Source organism: Nilaparvata lugens, chromosome 7 (genome assembly GCF_014356525.2).
Source record: "Nilaparvata lugens isolate BPH chromosome 7, ASM1435652v1, whole genome shotgun sequence".
Lineage (NCBI taxonomy): Eukaryota > Metazoa > Arthropoda > Insecta > Hemiptera > Delphacidae > Nilaparvata > Nilaparvata lugens.
Window position 1 is genome coordinate 15,825,084 of NC_052510.1, and position 19,971 is coordinate 15,845,054.

Consider the following 19,971-nt stretch of genomic DNA (forward strand, 5'->3'; position numbering starts at 1 on the left):
ATATTAAACCACTTCATAAAATTTATTAGCAAGCCAAATTGTTGGATAAATTGTTTTCAAGATTATTACAACCATGAAAATATTATTTAGATCATATTATAACACAAGCCAAATTGTTGGATAAATTGTTTTCAAGATTATTACAACCATGAAAATATTATTTAGATCATATTATAACACAAGCCAAATTGTTGGATAAATTGTTTTCAAGATTATTACAACCATGAAAATATTATTTAGATCATATTATAACACAAGCCAAATTGTTGGATAAATTGTTTTCAAGATTATTACAACCATGAAAATATTATTTAGATCATATTATAACACAAGCCAAATTAATGGAATTTTCTTTATTGATTGATACAAATAAATACATCATCAAAATGGTAGGGAGAGAAGAAAATAAACATGAAAAGAAGAATATGAAATAATAATAAGAAAATAATATGTAACCTTGTGCTATTCCTCTCCCAAATTTAGGTAAGGTTACACATAGTTCGAAATAGGTTAAGTCTTGTAGTTGTTCATTTCTATGCGTCCCTTTTATTTGTGTGCAGGGGCGCCATTTAGAAGGGGCAGGGGGGCCTAGGCCCCCCCAAGGATCAGATAAATAATGAAAATTTGGGTCTACGAATCCTTAGAATCTCATACTGATTTAATACTTTTTTTAACAGCAGTAGTATAATTTCCTTCTACAGTATAAAAAATTGCCTTGAAAGTATGGCTACGGAGTAATCAAGAATATATTTTTCTCTGTGGTATAGATGAAGCTTGAATATAGAATGGGTACAAAATTGATCAGGGGACAATAAGTGAGTTATTGCATTAATTGGAACTTGAGAATTACAAAGTTGCAAGATGTCACAGTAAAGGCAAAAGAAAAGGCACAATCAGACAATCAAAAATGTATGTACAGAGTTGGTGAGAATTATGGGAATAGCCTAATGTTTCTTTAGCTATCTAACTGGAAGTTATTTTCTAATTATGATCACCAATGAAATCGTTAAAATTGTCATTGTAAAATAAAAACTAATCGGTTTCCATGATTTTTAACAACTCTGTTTTAGTTTATTCCAACTTTTGGGCCACTCTGTATATTTCTAATATATTTCATGATTGAATCTATAACTACAGTACTAATAATTTATATTGATACTTTAACCACAATTATTGTATGAAACTAAAAAAAATGAAGCATATAATAACATCTTCGAATGTAACATTTATGGGGAAACCCAGGACCCCTCTATCCTTTGGGAGTATTTCAAACCCCTCATACCTCATGGTTTTTGCCCCCCCCACCATGAAACTTCTGGTGCTAATGTTGAAATGGCGCCACTGTTTATGTGAAGGTATATTTGTTTTTTATTGAATGAAAGAAAAAATAAAGTTTTATAAGAGAAATTAACTGAGTTTCCATAATGTTGAATATGTTTGATAATGTAAAATTAAATTGCCATAATATTTTAATATTTTTTGGAAACTTGGAAACTCAGTACTGTGATTCTGAGTGCAATATATTTTTGGATTTCGAGTTGTTCCCTAGTATTTTCGTACGTAGGTAATAAGTTAAATTAAACCAACAATACATAGGTGACAGGTTGTGACAGTTTTAGGTGGCGTCCGAACCACCGGCACCGGGTTGATTAAATAAATAAATAAATAAATTTTATTGTCATAAACCAACATTGGTAATTGACAGTCACACAGTAAACAAAATATAGAACACAAAATACATTCATTCAGGTACTATCAAAAAATTCGTTCAAACAATAAAACGGTCTTCCAACAAGCCAATTAAATAGTAATTTCTTGAAATGAACAATGTTAGCACAACATTTGATCTCTGTAGGTAACTTATTATAGATTCTTAGTCCTATGCTGTCATAATGCTTCATGCTTGTGGAGAGACGTTGATATGGTATGTCAATTTGATGTTTATATCTTGTATCATGAGCATGAATTTTGCATCTTGTCTTCAAATTAGGTAAGTTTTTCATTGTATAAATAGTTACATTTTGTTACAGTACATGGTTGACTTGACTTATTCATTAAATTAAGAATGTGTAAGGATAAATTTATGTAAAATTTATTCATTCCATTAAATTAAGAAACATTTTTTAAAAATTAGTAACAGCTATTTTTGAGTTTAAAACAAAAAATTGCATTAAATGAAAAAATTATAGAATATTATTATTTGTACCGTAATAAAGACAAGTTGAATCGGGAATGTGGGTTTCAGATAATTTATTTCGCACTTCCCACTTTCATAACAGTAATTTGAATTTACCGGGATAGCAAGATGCCAACTGAGCAGAAACAAAACACTCAATCACGAATGTTTTCTTATTCATGATTATATTCTTTTGAATTTACACTTTTGACATTTTTTAAAATTAAAAAATAAATAAAAAATATTACTTTGTAATGAATAATATGAAAAAATCACTAATTTGTTCTAATGATGCATCTAACTTTAAGTTGGCAATGACCTTGTAGAAGGTATGATTATTTTGATTGGTCATATTTCATTTTATTCGGTTTCAGTTCTGCTTCTGGTGCTTTTGTATTCGGGTTGTGTGAAGTGTTGATTTGAGTGATACAGTCATTTGCACAATAGTTTATTCAACAACCTGTAGCAGTTGAACATTTTTGTGTTTTGATTGGAGTTCTAGTTTTTTAGAACTTCAGTTGTAAATCTTGTGCTAATAATATTATTTGAGTTGTCAATAATTTCACCCAGTGATAGACATGGCTTCAGAAACAAAAATGTTTCGTCTCAAAGAAGTGCACGCTGACCCCAAAAAGCCTTGGATTGTAATCCACAATTCAGTATATGACGTTACCAAATTTCTGAATGAGGTAATTATAAAATATTACATGAATCTTTTGTAAATAGTACATATTAAGTAGTTCTCGGTATCCTGTAGATACGTTGAAATCTGCCAATCTTTAGCTATAGTATTTTAGTTGACGTGGAATTTGACTATTGATGAATCTTTTTAATAGTTTTGGAATAAATTTTAGCTATTATAATTTTTATTTATATAATTAAATTTTTTTACAATCCATTATTTCATGCATGTACCATGAATAAGCACAATATTTACCAATGGAGCAATAATTTTAGAAGTCTAGTAGGTTACCAATATTTATAGACAAAACAAAGTTAACATAGTATTCTCATCACCATAGACCTACTTTTAATTGAATTTTGTATTTTTGTCTGCTTTTAGGTTGAAATTATCTCTTGAGAAGTAAATTAATGAACACATTCAGAATAAAATCTCTCATATTGATAATTTGATTTACTTTTGCATAAATAGTGTATTTAAATTATGAATTAGTTTGTTTTTCAATTTGTGATTAGGGTTTACGTTTCATTAAAAAAAAAAAACAATAAAGAGTGGTTAAGATTTTTGGAGAAGACTGACCGCTTGCGCTTGCGCTTGTCTCCCAACTAATAACTTGAAGTAATGTGCTTAGTTACTTGTTAGCTTACCAGAAAATGCTTTCCAAACTATCAAAACCTAATCAAAGTAAAGAAATAGGCACTATCTATTAAATTTTTGTAAGTAAATTCTTATTGCTTACGCTAGGACGTTTTTTCAGCTAAAACCTATGTTAGCTGATATAATAAACCGTAGATATTCATGTCTAATTTGCTCTAAATCTGTCAAAAAGATGCACGCGAGTATAAAATTATTTCTGCAGCAATTTTATAAAGTACAATTTATGTTGGTAGGTAGCCTATTCAATTTTTACAATATTTTCTAAACAAACCAGATTTTGGGCTATAGGTTGATGCTACAATATGTTGTTATTTAATTTTTACAATATCTAAAGGCCGGATTTTAGGATGTGGTTTGACGCTTACAAGAAAGAACTGACTAGATACTATTTGCAATCAAATTTATTGAGCTAGTTAAATAATTTTAATCCAACTGAATATGGTAAATAAAATACTTCTACCCTCCTAACAAATAATACATAAAAAAGTAAATTTAATCCCAATGTCTTGAATTGAAACCCCCAATGGGGGAAGAAATTATAGACATTACCCATTTTCATTTGAGTGATGTGTCTATTAACACAATCACGTGGAGCAAATATTGATTATCCAAGCAAATTGTCTTTCAGACAAAAGACCTTGGAATTGACCTTTGAATCCATTTGCAATTGGTTACGGTGGGTAATTTTGCTCTTTCTACAGTTTAAATATAGTTTCCCACTACTCATTGTATTTTAATACATTTCTAATTGATAAACGATTTAGTTTAATACCGTATTGCAATTGTTACTACTCATTCATCTGTTGAATCATTGTGAGGAATAACCTTCCTCAATGTAGTCATGTGACTTATAATCTAATGAGAAAAAATAAAAGAAAACGATTTATTTAATTAATCAAGTTATTAAAAAAAAACAATGAATATGAAGGAGATACTGTATCGTTATTAATTACAATTCAGAAAGTTTTGTATTAGAATTTAATAATCTGGTCTAACATCCTTATTCACATAGTGAAGAATGAACCTGAGTTCACATATAATCCAGTTCCAGTCACCAGATATTTTTGTAAGAAAAACTGATAACTATCCTAAGGCTGTGCTTGTGCACCAAGCTTTTGGGTAACTTTTGACTGATGACAACTCTGAAAGTATTTCAATTTGGATACAGTCAAGCTCCCTAAATGGAACAAATTTCAAAAACTTTTTGTATCATTTTACTTTTTGCAATATGACCTGACTGTCCAAAGTTGAATTCTTGTGGGGATCCATTGCCGAAAAAGGAAGCAAATAAATTTATTCAATTTTTGAGAATTCATGATATTAGAAATATTTTGTTGTATCTCGGTTCAATTTTGCGGCCAATCCTGTTCATCGTGATGATCAACGACCTGGATGACAGTGGTGCAACTCTCCTGTTTGCTGAAGCTGAGGGGGCATGTGACGGAGGCATATCTGGTCATGGTGTGTCATGCACTTTTCCACTGTCATATCTCCTAAGATCTACTCGTATGGGGTCATTCAGCCAAGGTTGTGGACATACTGAAGCTGTAAAAATGGGCTGCCAGGATCATTGTTGCAAGCGAACATAATGACTCATTACAAGCCAATTTTCTTTTAGGCTGGGTATTCTAATAGTAGCCAAATCAGCTACTTCCTCCTTCTCTGCCTTAAGCACGTCAAGAAAAATCAACAAAATTTGTTGACTCGGACTGATTTGCATCACCACAATACTAGGCATCGAGAGCTGTTTGACGTCCCCGGGGTGCGCCTCCAGAGATCGCGGGTATGCTATAGGAATTCAGCACTAAGCTACTTCAACAGGCTCCCTGCAGGAGTGAAGCAGTTTGTTAGACCTTAGCGTGTTTGAGAGAGTTGTGACCGGTATCCTCATAACCAGGGCTTATTATGACGTCCAGGAATTTCATGACATGTTTGATTTCTCAGAATATGTATTCTAAGAGCATTTATTCGATTTTGATAAAATCGAACTTGAATACGGTAGGGTTATTTTTTCAAAATAATAGAATAGATTTCCCTACTATTGATATTCTGATAATTCAAATAATGGTTTGTCATGATATAGATCTTGGAGAATATATCCTCAAAATTTCATGGATTTACTTGCTTCCAATATTCGGCAATGGTCTCCCCAAAAATTTCAACTTTTGGTACTTTTATCGCAAAAAGTAAAAATGATAAAACAATTTTTCAATTATTCCATTTAGGGAGCTTTTTATATTATCTCATTTTAAATACTTTCTGAGATGTCAACTTTTGACCACTCAAAAAGTTCCGAAAAGCGAGGTACACAGATACGTACAGTGACTTTGGAGTATGATTTTTATGTCCGATGGCTGGATTTGGCGGAAATTAAAAAAAAACTGGAAAAGGAACAAAATATCGAGGTTTTTGGGTCACCTGTTGAAATATCTACGGCTAGTAAGTCATTTTTTATTCAAGTTGTCCAATACTAATTAAATTCCGTTGATTGGGAATCAATTCCCGAAACGGCCCTTTTTCAATACCCTGTGACTGCACTAAAATTGAACTTTTCAATTGACATTTACGGTGAAATTAGCGAAGGCAGACAAGGTAAAAATAGAACTATTTTATACAGTTTTCTCTCTCTTAAAAAAGACAATCGTTTTAATTCTTCTAACGTGTACAAATTTTAACTTATGTAGATTCTTGATAGGGTAGAATTAATGAAGCTAAGTGAATAATTTAACAATAAACATAGCAGGTCAGTTTATGAATGTACATTCAATTTGCTATTATTCCCAGTACTATTCTCATGCTACCTCTTTTCCAATTTAATGGAAATGTGAATATTCATTGATCATTCAACGTTAATATGCAGTTATAATTCTGTCTCAATTTCATTCATGAAAATGTTAGCTTTCTCTTGGCCTAGATTGCAAAGTTACTTTTTGCCTATAATCAATCCAGCCTACATGATTTCGCATTCTTACAGAATTCATTACCGTTAATTCTCACTATCTGATATAGGTAAGTAAACATCCGCCATGGAAAACGTGGTGCTATATAAATATAGCATTGGGGAACCTCATAATAATTATTTTCAAAAATAACTCTGTTCCTAGCTCTAGAGCATGAATGAATATTATTTATTCCGATTTAAAGAAGTTAAAAAGTAAATTTGAAATTTACAAAAATGTTGAGAGTAGACTTTCTATGTAATATAGTCATGGGTATGTAAATAATTCTTCAGGTTTTTTACCATTGTTTCCATTTATGACAAATATTAGTGTTTTTGACCATTCTTTGAGATTGCAGTTCTGTTGTAAAAGACTCAACTCTATCGATGAGACGTTTTCGATTTTCTTGTAAACTAGATCAGAAGGATCCTTGAATGACGTCCCATGACTAGACTATTCACTATTGACGTGCGAGTGAGAGAGTGCTTATACTCATCGTTTGTAGGTTATCAGTCAAGTTGACTCGTGAAACCAGTTTCTCACTCACGGTTTCTGTTACCTCAGTCCTTGATCCATACTCGCTCATGTGTGTGTGTGAATTAACATACTAATGAAGAGGCAGCATAGTTCAGTATTACTAGATTTTATTATAATAAAGCTCTAGAGACTATGAATAATAATAAATAGTCACTCATTAATGTAACTAATTAATTATAAGCCGATATTGAATATTCCTTGTTGGTAGCAATATTATTGTTTATAATAATGATAGCCTATATAATAATTATTAGTACTCAAGTTATAACAATGAATTGTGGATAGTGGATACTATAATGTTTTGAAAAGAATTAACATGCTACTGGCTAAACAAAAATGATATTATTTGTGATAGAAATAGTTTTAGAATAAAACTGAAAAATGGGAACTTTTAACCAGAGACTAAAGTACTGGTACAAAGTGGAGTGAGGAAAGGAAAGCTGAATTGTGAATTAACAGAAATGAAAGTTGAAAAAAATAAATACCTTGCTTACAGTCTTCTGGAAACTTTACCATTAATAATGATAATGAATTATGTTGTGTATTACTGTGCAATTTTCCAAACCATTGTGACTATAGAGCATTTTTTAATAACGCATTTTAAAATCTGTGATTTGAGACCCTATACTATCATACAGGTACCACATATTATCCTGAACAGGTGTCATGTATGCTTCCATGGTGTTTGGTATCCGTAGTATTGTATAATTTTGGTGTTCAATCGTTTATTAATATATTTAAGCCAGCTATAATAGTCCATACAAAATTAGTTCCGACTTGGAGGAATATGCGGGAGCCGAGAAATGGAGGGAGATCAGCCAATTACAGTGATGAATCGAATCATAGAAAGAAGCGCAGTTGCCAATTTTTCGATTAGACTCGGTCGACTCAGTGCTTTCAGAGAGGGAAACTACGTATGCGTTTCATGAGCAGTTGAACACCGAAGATTAAAGATTACAGAACACTGGCCGTTTCAGCACGGTAACATTGCCGACGCTATATCCCTACTTTTTTTGCTCCGCATATCCCTCCAAGTCGGAACTAATTTTGTATGGACTTTATAGTTTGTGTAAAATAAGTTGAGACCTTACCCTCCATCCGAAGAAATTACAGGGTTGCCAAATCGTGTAAAACTGCGCTTCTTTCTAAGACTCGATTCATCACTGTAATTGGCTGATCTCCCTCCATTGGCTCCCGTATATTCCTCCAAATCTGAACTAATTCTGTATGGACTATTATAGCTGACTTAAATATATTAATAAACGATTGAACACCAAAATTATACAGTACTACCGATACTAAACACCATGGAAGCATACTTGACACCTGTTCAGGATAATATGTGGTACTTGTATGATAGTATAGGGTCTCAAATCTAGCATGTCGAAAATTTCATGTTTTCTGCTCGAAATGTCTCGACATTGACAAACATAATCATTAATTAAAAAATAACTATAAGTCGGATAAAAATGATCCAGACACCAATAAAAAGGAGGAGACATTCTCCCCGTTGATTTGATATAAAATTATTACGCATTACGACGCATTTTAATTATTACAAATTATTACGCATTAAGTGCTATTCAAAAGAAAAACAAATCTTCGCGATGTTTCCAATTTCGTCATAAAAGTTAAATTTCCTTTTAATCCTTCAACCCTGAAGCTTTTTTAGTACTACTAGAATATCGGGGATGATATTCTACATCCAATTCTTACGTTGAATTGCAAATTTGAGAAAGTTGCTATTTTACACGATTTGGCAACCCTGTAATTTCTTCGGATGAAGGGCCAAGTCTCAACTTATTTTACACAAACTATAGGTTGTTTATCATGTTTTACTATTAGGCTGTAGTTGATTAGTAGAGGTTAATAACCTCTTCCTCCATGAACTCTTCTATTAATTTTTTTCAGGGGTTGTAAACTCATAACAATTTTTTCAGGGGTTGTAAACTCATAACAATAAATTAGTTCACCTGACAACCATGATGCTTATTGCCTTCTCCCTCCCAGTTCAAGCCTGTATTGGTTACTAGAGTTTGGTTGTATTTATGTGTTTATCCATTTAGTAAGATTTTTCTGTAAATGTTGAATTCATTGCAGCACCCTGGTGGTGAGGAGGTGCTGCTGGAGCAGATTGGCAAGGATGGCACAGAGGCGTTCGAGGATGTCGGCCACTCGACAGACGCCCGCGAAATGATGGCCAAATACAAAATTGGAGAACTAGTCGAGGTGTGTACTATACTATTCAATCATTCAATTCATCGATTATAAAGGGTGATTATAAAGGACTTTATAACTTTGAAAGCACATAAATTATTCACTGAAATTACTTACAGAATTGAGAAAGGTTTCATTTTGTTACAAAACACTTCAAGTTTAAGGTGTGGGTGTTATTTTGGTTCAATGTGACAGCTGTTGGAAATGCGACATCCCACCGATAATCGATTTCTTGCCACACTCGTACCAGCTAATTTTCTTATGTCTAGAAAATCCCAAACTTCTCCATGGAAATGAGCTGGTGTACCGTCATGCTGAAAGTAAAAGTGCACTTGTTCATCTTAGCTCATTTCCACGGAGAATTTCGGAATTTTCCAGGCAATTGCTTTCAACTTTGCTGGATGCAGGGCCAGTTGCATGGCCATTTAGCTCACCGGATTTAACATCGATGAATTTCTTCTTGTGGGGTTTCATTAAGGATAAGGTTTATGTTCCGCCTCTACCAGACAATCTTAATGACCTCCGAAATCGTATCACATTTGGATCGCTGCGGTTGCAAAATTTACGCCTGATATGCCGGTAAGAGTGGGTAAGAAATCGATTATCGGTGGGATGTCGCATTTCCAACAGCTGTCACATTGAACCAAAATAACACCCACACCTTAAACTTGAAGTGTTTTGTAACAAAATGACACCTTTCTCAATTCTGTAATTTCAATAGCTTAAATATTTATGTGCTTTCAAAGTTGTAAAGTCCTTTTATAATCACCCAGTATATTATATGTACTATTATTGTTGGTAAGAATTGCAGCAAATCTCACCAAATTTAAGGTAATTTCACATGTTGAATCAGATATTGATTTGCTCGGTCTTCCTTTATTGTTTGTATGACTCTGTAGAACCCAGATTCGTCCAATTATATATTACTGTAGGTACTATGTTACGCATTTTAATTCTACTAGTAGATCCACAATGGATGATTCTGTAGTTAATCACCATTCTGTTAGATGATCACCATTCTATTTTGATGCTTACTTGGATGTGCAGCCTTGGGGGACTGCACCGAATTCAATCATAAGTTAGTTCAATCATAAACATATTTAGCAGTTTTCCTTTGTCAGATATCGAGTTTAGATAGAATGTTTTTAGTTACCTAAAACGTGAATCTAGTCGTATTTTCTCATTCTTTCTTATACCGTACTCATATACTCCTTCATGTATTATTATTCTTCTTCTCCTTCTCCCTTTTTTATTCTTCTACTTGTCTTATTTTATCTTCTCGTTCTTCTTCTTTCTCCTCCTCCTTCTCTTCTTCGTCTATTATATTTATTTATTTACATTACAATATTACATTATTGTATTTTCTTCTTTCTATTCCTCTTCCATTTGTTTTATAGTAACTTTTTCTAATGCTTCTATAAATAAAAAGTCATTATATTCTATTATTGTATCCTTTCCTTCTTTCTTCTCCTCCTCCTCCTTTTCTTCTTCGTTTATTATTGTATCTTCACCGTCTTCCTCCTCTTCTTCTTCCTATTCCTCTTGTTTTATAGTACATTCTTCTCCTGCTTCTTCCTCTTTTTTGTCATGTAGTATCTTCTCTCCCTTCCAATTATTATGTAAATTTATATCAACTTCTTCTCTTGCTCCTATTCCATTTCTATATGTTCTATTTATGGTTTCTTTTCTTTCTTTTTCGATTCCTCTTCCATTTATCTTATTGTATTTTTTCTTCCTCTCATCTTAATACTCCTCTTCTACTTCTTCTGTGTTTGTAGTCATCAAATCAGACAATTTCAAAAACCATTAGGATTTATTATGTTATCAAAACATCAGTTCTTGAAGTCTGATTCCAGTCAACTTATGATATTGATATTATCAGACAATACCTATCTTTTAAAAACCAAGGCATAATAACTTGCAAGGGTCTCTCCATGATTAGGCAGTCTATATCCAAGATCCAACAAGAATATTATCATCACTGAAATATTGAAATTTGACTTGCGTGCTAACTGTTGATAAACCAGATTCCACTTAATTTCGAAGGTTGATAAAACAGCCTTCCAATTAGCGTTTTGTTATGGACGAGTAGTAAGTTATCATTCATAGAAAACGTCTTTCAAATACGTATTTGGCAACCTTGAAATTCTTGTGTAGTTTACCTTGGATGGCTCATTCCGTATTATCCTATTTCAATGCTTAGTTAAATGTGCACATGGATAGCTTCAATTATCTAACTAAACGTTTATTATGGAATCTGATAATTATTCATTATGCAGATGCGTTGAACTGGATTTAAATGATTCAAAAACTTATTTAGTTTTTTTTAAATAAAGGAAGTTAGTGAAATTAGAACTGATGTAGAAGTAACGCTTTTAATTGTTATTTATGAATAAAAGTGACGTTTAAAATTCATTTTAATTGTTTATTGAACCGGAAACTTTACTTTTCAATATATGTGAATGATTTTTTTTAAATCTTATCGTTAGTAGAATATTTTAAATATTTATTTTTGTTGATGGGTCTTCATTTATCAATAACAATTGTTTTGTAATAGTCATTGATATAAGTATATTCTTGATAATTTGAGTTAATTTATTCATTCATTAGAAAGAAGGAACCTTCAATTTATTTTTCATATTAGACAGTTTTGAACTAGTCTATTATCCGTCAGCGAATTTTTGTTCATTCCTAGAGAATGAGGTCATTGAGTTTTGACAAGGAAAACAGAAAAAATCATCAACCAAATTACAATACTGTACTGCAGAGCTTGTTTTTTCTTCTCCACGGAAAACGGCAGAATAGATTTTAAAATTGAACAAATTCTGTAGATAATTTTTGTGTATTGAAAGACTTGTCAATGTTGTAAATTTACAAAAATATTGACCCACTCAAATAAGTGTATATAATTGATATATAAATTTTAAATTCCTAGTTTATATATATTTTGGACTCAAAATTGGACAAAATTCATAAAGTGTAAACATAACCTATTTTTGGAAAATTTCTATCTAAATTTAGGGAAGAAACAGTCTTGGGCTTTGAGCCTGTTGTTCCTTTCACAATAATTATTCATAATTGAGAATAATAGTGTATGTTTCAATGTATAAATAAATAAATAAATATATATAGTTGATTGATACAAATCTAATACAGTATTTCAATATTCAAACCAATCATTTTCCACCAATTGATACTATAATAATTTTGTTTTTACATGGATCTTTTTTAAAAGAGTTGAATTATACTTTAAATGATTAAACTGGTGTATTAAAACGACATAAGAAACTACGCCTTTCTAATTTAATACAGTACATTAATTCAGAGTTTCATTAATTCGAGTGTAGTGACATAACTTCCATTCGCATAAATAACTCAATTAAAATTAGTGAGGAGATCAGTTATGCACTCAATATCTGTTCCTTTTTACTATTGAGTAAATAATTTATGATTTAATAAATTATTGAAGCATTAATATGTTTCAATAGTCATGTTAATTTAAAATTGTATATATAGAATACAGTAGCTTTATATACTTTAGTCTTTCATTATTCGTCAGACCAGAAATAAAATCATGATGGGTTCACTGAACAGTAAAGTTCAGAGAACCCTACAGATTGACAATTATGTTGAAACTATATCACAATAGAGTAAAACTAGAATTCCAACTATGAACTGTAGGAACAGAAGGATGCCACAACGTACAAATGTATTCATAAGTAGTTGCGATAAGACTCATGCACGTTGGAAAGATAGTTAGTTCAAAGGTTAAGATATTCGAGCCAGTAAATGACTAGTACTGTCTTCAGAATTACAAAAGTGGAACATAGTGATGGCTTGAAATAATGCTGTCCATTGTACACTTTCCACATAATTAAAATCAATGTAAATTATTCATTTCAAGATTGAAATGGCATTGCATAATTAGATGTGACGTGACCCTTGGGTGACGAGTTATTTGAAAATACTGTAGGCTAAATAGTAAATATTTATTTATTTAATCAATGAGAATTGCACAACTTACAGAAAAGTACCACAGGCTTAAAGCCCAAAACGGTTCCAATTCTAATTTATACAACAGTCCAAATGTATCTAGGTTATGTGTCACTTAACATTCTTCAATTACACACTCAGTGTAATTTCAAATATTACTAAAGTAAAAAGCGCATGTATTTAATAATTATAAATCAATTTCATATTCATGTATTCAGGCTAAATTTCCAAAAAAAATTCTCAAAACTATTGCATTATTCCTTGATCTCACGAATAGAAGAACTTCATGACTAGTTGAAAAAAATACATTCTTATCGTATTGTTTCTTGTGTCTCAAGCTTTTTGATAGTAGTAAAAGTGAATATGATATTTTGACTGAATTTAATTGAGTGTTATTAATGTTTTTCAGGAGGATAGGTTTCAAGAAGAAGACAAGTCGACTCCAAAGACTTGGACATCTGATAACGAGACCAGCGAGAGGTCAATATTCATTTTTTGCTCAAGTTAAATGCATGAAAATACTCTAAAACTTGAATTTAAATTTCTTACATTACAATTCAATAAATTTATTTGTAAAATGTCCTTTTGTAGTTAATCTAATACAGAATTTTTCTAATGTTAACATCTAATCTTAACATCAACAAAAATAATCATATTAAATTCTCTAGTTGATATTGGTGGCTTAATAATCGGTGTCGAAACTACAAGTTCCTGATTATTTATGCAACTGGTTGAGTTTATTGTACTGAGAAACAAGTATAGGCCTACAGGCTATAGGTATAGCGATTCTTACTTATCATCTAAAGTTTCATAATATTGGTTCATTTCTGAGATATAATGACGCTGCACCTAAATTAAAAACACATCATGATGTCTGTTTACACATTTTACATTATCTTTCTACTATAATGATGCCACTGTAGTGATAACTTCTATGGCGCTTGAGCTTGTATGTAAAGCTCCAAGATTGCAACAGGCTGGAGATAACAAATTTCCCCCCTCCCGTTTATTAAGTGGCTATTTTTGTTACAAAAGGAAATGAGTTGGAAGATTCCACCTACGATTGATGCAGTAATGAAGATAACGAAATATATTTGTTATTAGTCACGGATATTTGAAATATTATTATTTTCAAGATGAGTGTAGACATTTTAGTTTTGTTAAAAATGTTGCTTTTATTTGGAATCTGCTAAAGAACCAGGTGTTCAGTATTTTACTCAAACATTGTTAAATTTAAAATGGAATTAACGAACATTATTTATGTATTTTATAATACGCTTCAAAATAACTTTTTGTAATCTTCTACAGATTTTTGTACACCTGTTCTTGAAAACAAGTATTTCTTGTTAATATTATTATATGGGCATAGCTGTAATTATTCATTGAAGATTTTGATCAAATGCGAGTAAAACAAAACTTATTTTATCTAACCACGACTACAATGTAGTAATATCAGAATGGTACTAGATTTCAATTAAATAAAATTCCAATTTTTAATTGCACATTCATCTGTTCGTTATCTCAATTGTCATGTTCACTATTCTCGAGATACTTGACTCAGCCTTGACATTGTTAAGATAAAGTTCCATTGTGCGATCAAATTGAACAGTGCAGAAAGCGGTAAAAATTACTTGATCAATGAGCTCGATTTTGTACTATTTTTAAGATTGAAGAGTTGATGTTGAATGGTTATAGCAAATTACTTGTTTGCAAATGATATCCTAGTACGAATAGAATTTTTCAAGTGAATCTGAATTGTTGCTGCAACAGTAAATTTAATTTTTGAGACTATTTATCGTGGACAATAATAATTTTTTCATTGAATTTTTTGCACATTAACAAAATATATAAATAAGACTACGTGTATTTTTTGTCCAATATCAATTCAGACATTCTACTGACGCTTTACTTTATTGAAAGCACAAGTTACAAGGAAAATTAAATTAAGAAACTCAAATATTTTGGATTGTTTGTATGAATTTAATTATACTGATTAATTATAGTTAATTAAATTAATATTAGTTGAATACTTAGTTGAGTCTTCCCCAGTAGTCAATTAAATGATTGAGTTCTCTCTTCCTATACACCCATCTCTCTCTTAATCTATTCCTTTCTCTGTTCCGTACAACGTAGTTGGCCTACGGTTGATTCTGGTAGAGGAACAGGGCAGTAATTATTTGGCTGGATGACCTTCACAAAGGCTGTTTGAACTAATGTCGTTTCGTGTGTAGAGGATGATGGTTGTTATGCGTTTTCATTGTACCTTTATTAATAATTATTGTTCAGTATGAATTGATTCATTTTTAATTATTAATTCTCATAATTCATAAACAATACTAACTTCAAAGAAAATATCCATTGAAATGTTACTTAAATCGGCGAAGAATTCTCTCGAAGGAAAAAATCTTGACACTTAAATTTTGAATCCTAATACCAAACAAAAATTAATCTGAATATTTTCCACAATCCCTTCTAACGGGTCAGATCTTAATATTAGCATAATAACAAAAAAGGCAAACTATTCTATTGAAAAACAGTAAGTCTATTTCAGCTATATTAAAATATTTTTCTGCAATGTTTTGAGTATATCAATTTCAGCAATAACTAACCATATCCTTAGGTGCTTGTATTTCTTTCAAGTGATATAACTACTGATGTTGATCGAACAGTTGATATAATAAAGTGCTTTCATTGAGTTTTTATTGTTCTAAGCATATTATTTTATGTTTCACAATTTATTTGAAATAATACAAACAAAGAGCAGAAGAATCCAGTAAATATGCTTAATACATAATGTTTGCTACTTATGAAACTTTGCAACAACGCAATATTAGGTAAGAAATATCTACAAACCCGTTAAACCTGATTCGCATAAAGTATTCAAATTGATCAGGGGACTCTGAGGCAGTTTTAGAAAGATTTTGAATCTTATAAAATGTTTAAAGCATCATATTTCTTTTTCGGAATTTTCGTTTGATTTTAGTAGACTACTGTTGATGTATAGTCTTTATATATATATATATATATATATATATCTATATATATATATATATATATATCTATATATATATATATAATATGTTTTTCTAGTTCTTTATGTTTTAATCTGTTTAATTTTGTTTTGACAGCTCTTGGAAGTCGTGGCTTTACCCAGTGGCGTTTGGTATCGTGGCTACGATCGTCTACAGATTCTTCTTCATCAACCACTAAACAACCAGTGAGAAATAGCTCTGAACACAACGGATGAAACAAATTCCTATGACCAATACGGACTGAGATAGCAACTGGTGGAAGCTAGAAGATATCTCCGAGAATACTACTAATGTGAAATTATTCTAGTATTTAAATATCGATGTTATATGAATGTGAAACATACTTATAAAATTTCGATTGTGTGTACCTCCTAACTTAACTAGCACAATCAAGGGCATAATGTCCTCATAATATACACTATTTATACACACTTTAATGGATAGTAAGAATATTGACAAAATCCTGATCCATTGTTAGTATTGTGAAACCTCTATTATAAACCGATATTGTATTCAAGTATTGGAATACCCTTCAAGTTACGTTTTCCAACAATTGTATCTTTTGATAATTGACAATAAATGCGAGGATTCTTTGAAACAGTTATTGAGATTTGATGTTTTCAAAATGTTTCTGTCTTGAAACAGCAAAATCTATATTAATATTATAATGATTCAATTTCAATTTTGAAACATTTTCTTTATGAGGAGAATGTTGGTTTCAAGTAATTGATATATTATTGTCATCACGAAGAAAATTATTGTATCAAAAAATGATATTTATAACTGGTTTATTGCTGCCAATAATTTGCAATTAAAATGATTCAAGAAAAGTGGTAAAACATTTTAAAATGTTTTATTCAAGACATCATTTAGGCTTTAAGAAAGCTATCCTGTTGATACACGCAACCTTAAAAATTATAGAAAGTATTAGAATACCCTAATTCCCAATGAATAATAGGTACATTATATGGCCGTGGAGATAAATTAATTAAACAATATTGTAATATTGTTATGTAATATAAACTACAGTTATTAACTGGAATAAATGTCTTATAAAAATAATTCACGTGTCGGTTTTTCAGTCACGTTCCCATGAAATTAATCCTATTTATTGTTGATTTTTATTCACTCAGAAATATTAAAGAAACTTACATAGTTCTCATAAATGTAAAGTAAAAATCAACGTAAGGTACCAAGGTACCTAGAAAATTTATTCTAGGTACATTACTTACTTACTTACTGTGGTGGCCACTCGTTGCCCAGTCGGTACTTGGCCTCATCAACTAAGCCTCTCCAGAAGTTTCGGTCACCCGCGTCCTCCTCTTTTAGGCCCATCCTCCTCATATCTTTCCGGAACTGGTCCCACCATCTAGTTTTTGGCCTTCCAGCTGGTCTCCTTCTATAGGATTATTCCTCAGTACACTGTTTGTCAGAGTGCTTTCTTCTTTACTCAGAATGTGTCCCGTCCACCGTAACCTTCTGCTTTTAATCTCACCCACTATGTTTGGTTCATTGAATAATTGGCGTATTTCATTGTTGTGCTTGATTCTAGGTACATTGCTGAATACAATTTATTTATGCATTGTGTTTTAAGTGGATTGTATCACTACCTCCATAAACAAAGCCAGAGTGCATTCGTGTGACGTCAGCACAGGCTCCTACACCAATAAAACACTAGCTGATACAGCCTACCTGTGCTAACGTCACACGAATGCACTACGGCTTTGTTTACGGAGGTAGTGATTGTATTAGGATTGAAACCATGGTAACCTTTCTTCGAGTAGAAATACATTTTTACTTTCCTTGCCCTATTGCCATAGGTAAGGAAAGTATTGCTTTTCGAAAAAAATTAAGGTACCTCAATTTCTATACGTTTCAAGGTCCCCTGAATCCAAAAAAGAGGTTTTTGAGTATTGGTTTGTATAAGTGTGTCTGTGTGTGTGTGTGTGTGTGTATGAGTGTATATGCGTCTGTTTACACGATATCTCATCTCCCAATTAACGGAATGACTTGAAATTAGGAACTTAAGGTCCTTACAATATAAGGATCCGACACGAACAATTTCGATCAAATGCAATTCAAGATGGCGGCTAAAATGGAGAAAATGTTGTCAAAAACAGGGGTTTTCGCGGTTTTCTCAAAAACGGCTACAACGATTTTGATTAAATTTATACCTAGAATAGTCATTGATAAGCTCTATCAACTGCTAGAAGTCCCATATCTGTACAAATTTCAGGAGCTCCGCCCCATCTATGCAAAGTTTGATTTTAGATTCCCAATTATCAGGCTTCAGATACAATTTAAACAAAAAATTTCGAGTGGAAAAGATTGAACATGAGATTCTCTAAAATTAATGTTCAGTAACATTTTCACCTAAAATTGAAAATAAGCTCGAAATTCGAGAAAATGTGATTATCCAATTGCATACTGTTGGCAACTGTTGATTCTATTAAATGATTCACTATGAAGAGATAGCAGACCTCGTATGTCTCCAGCGTTATTGTCCTGTCACCAGCTGGCTCAGATCTTTGTTTATAAGTAGACTTTAGATGCGCGTGAACACTAGCGTCAGGTGATCGATTTTCATAACGGCAAGGAAAGTTTTGTGAGTGCGCCACACCGGTTTTTTTTCATTACTTTCTTCGATGGAGGCTATTTGAACATGATGATGCGTTAAATTGAACTATGGAGGGACAATCTAATTGTAATTTTTGATAAATACAGCAGACTCACTTTATTAACCCCATTTCAACCTTTTCTAGCCGTTTCGCTTGGAAACAATGTATTTCTAATTTAATGCATGTTTCAAGTAAATATTTCAATCTTTTTACAAAAGATCACATTCTCAATAAAAACACAAACACCGAACATCAACGTTGTTATTGACTTCTTGTGTAGCTTGTGTAAACGTCCATTTCATGTATATTTTGAAATACTTTGGGACTGCGATAGCAGAGATGGATGAGGCATGTTAACATTGAATATTAATAATGTGGCTGTGATACAGTTAAGGGTTCGATGCTAAACGCATAGTTGATCCATCATCTCATATCATTCATTACCCATTGACGAGTAGGCATCATTCAAAAGCCGGGTTGGTCTAATGGCAAAGAACGTTACAAACTCCGGTCTGCTGGCACCGCCTGGTTCGTGGGTTCCCCGATGGCATGGATGTTTCATCATCTCATCAATTCACCCACGCACGAGCAAAAATATCATGCATCATCGACAATAAAAAGTACCAAGCTCACGTCTACGGTAGAAGTATAAATTCAAATGGCTTTTTTGCTGTTGGTATCAATTGATGAACCATGCAAAGACTAATGAGACACTATACTAATAAATCTTCAATGTTAACAAGGGTTCAATTTTTGAGGTGACGCAGTCTTAGAGAAACGTTGATGATTGAGTGATTGTACATACTCAGAAAATTGCCCATTAAAAAACATGGTGACTGTCTTCTAAAAAGATCAACAACCCCCTCGAAATCATTTGCAACGTGAATAAACCGCCTTGAATGCTTCAACCGATAGAACAACTTTCATTATAATGTGTTGAAATCTGAAAATGCTCATGGTTTCAACTGTTTGAAAAATAGTTTGGCTAATAAGCAAAAAACATGTAAAATTCTTAGTATTAAAGGACTACTGTACTTACCCCAGATCTTCACTCGAATTTGGAGTTCCAATGTTGTGCTGATGACTTCTTAACAGTGCGTCATAATTAATTCAGTTTGTA

At 31.9% G+C, this 19,971-nt stretch overlaps 1 protein-coding gene across 1 annotated transcript; it reads left to right on the forward strand.

The window, feature by feature from the left end:
- Positions 1-2,503: 2,503 nt before the first annotated feature.
- On the forward strand, positions 2,504-17,210 carry LOC111045114 (cytochrome b5). The gene is made up of 4 exons (XM_022330420.2): positions 2,504-2,865; positions 9,092-9,220; positions 13,611-13,681; positions 16,330-17,210. Exons 1-4 carry the CDS (start codon positions 2,755-2,757, stop codon positions 16,409-16,411), a joined length of 393 nt encoding a protein of 130 aa, XP_022186112.1. The 5' UTR covers positions 2,504-2,754; the 3' UTR covers positions 16,412-17,210.
- Positions 17,211-19,971: the final 2,761 nt, after the last annotated feature.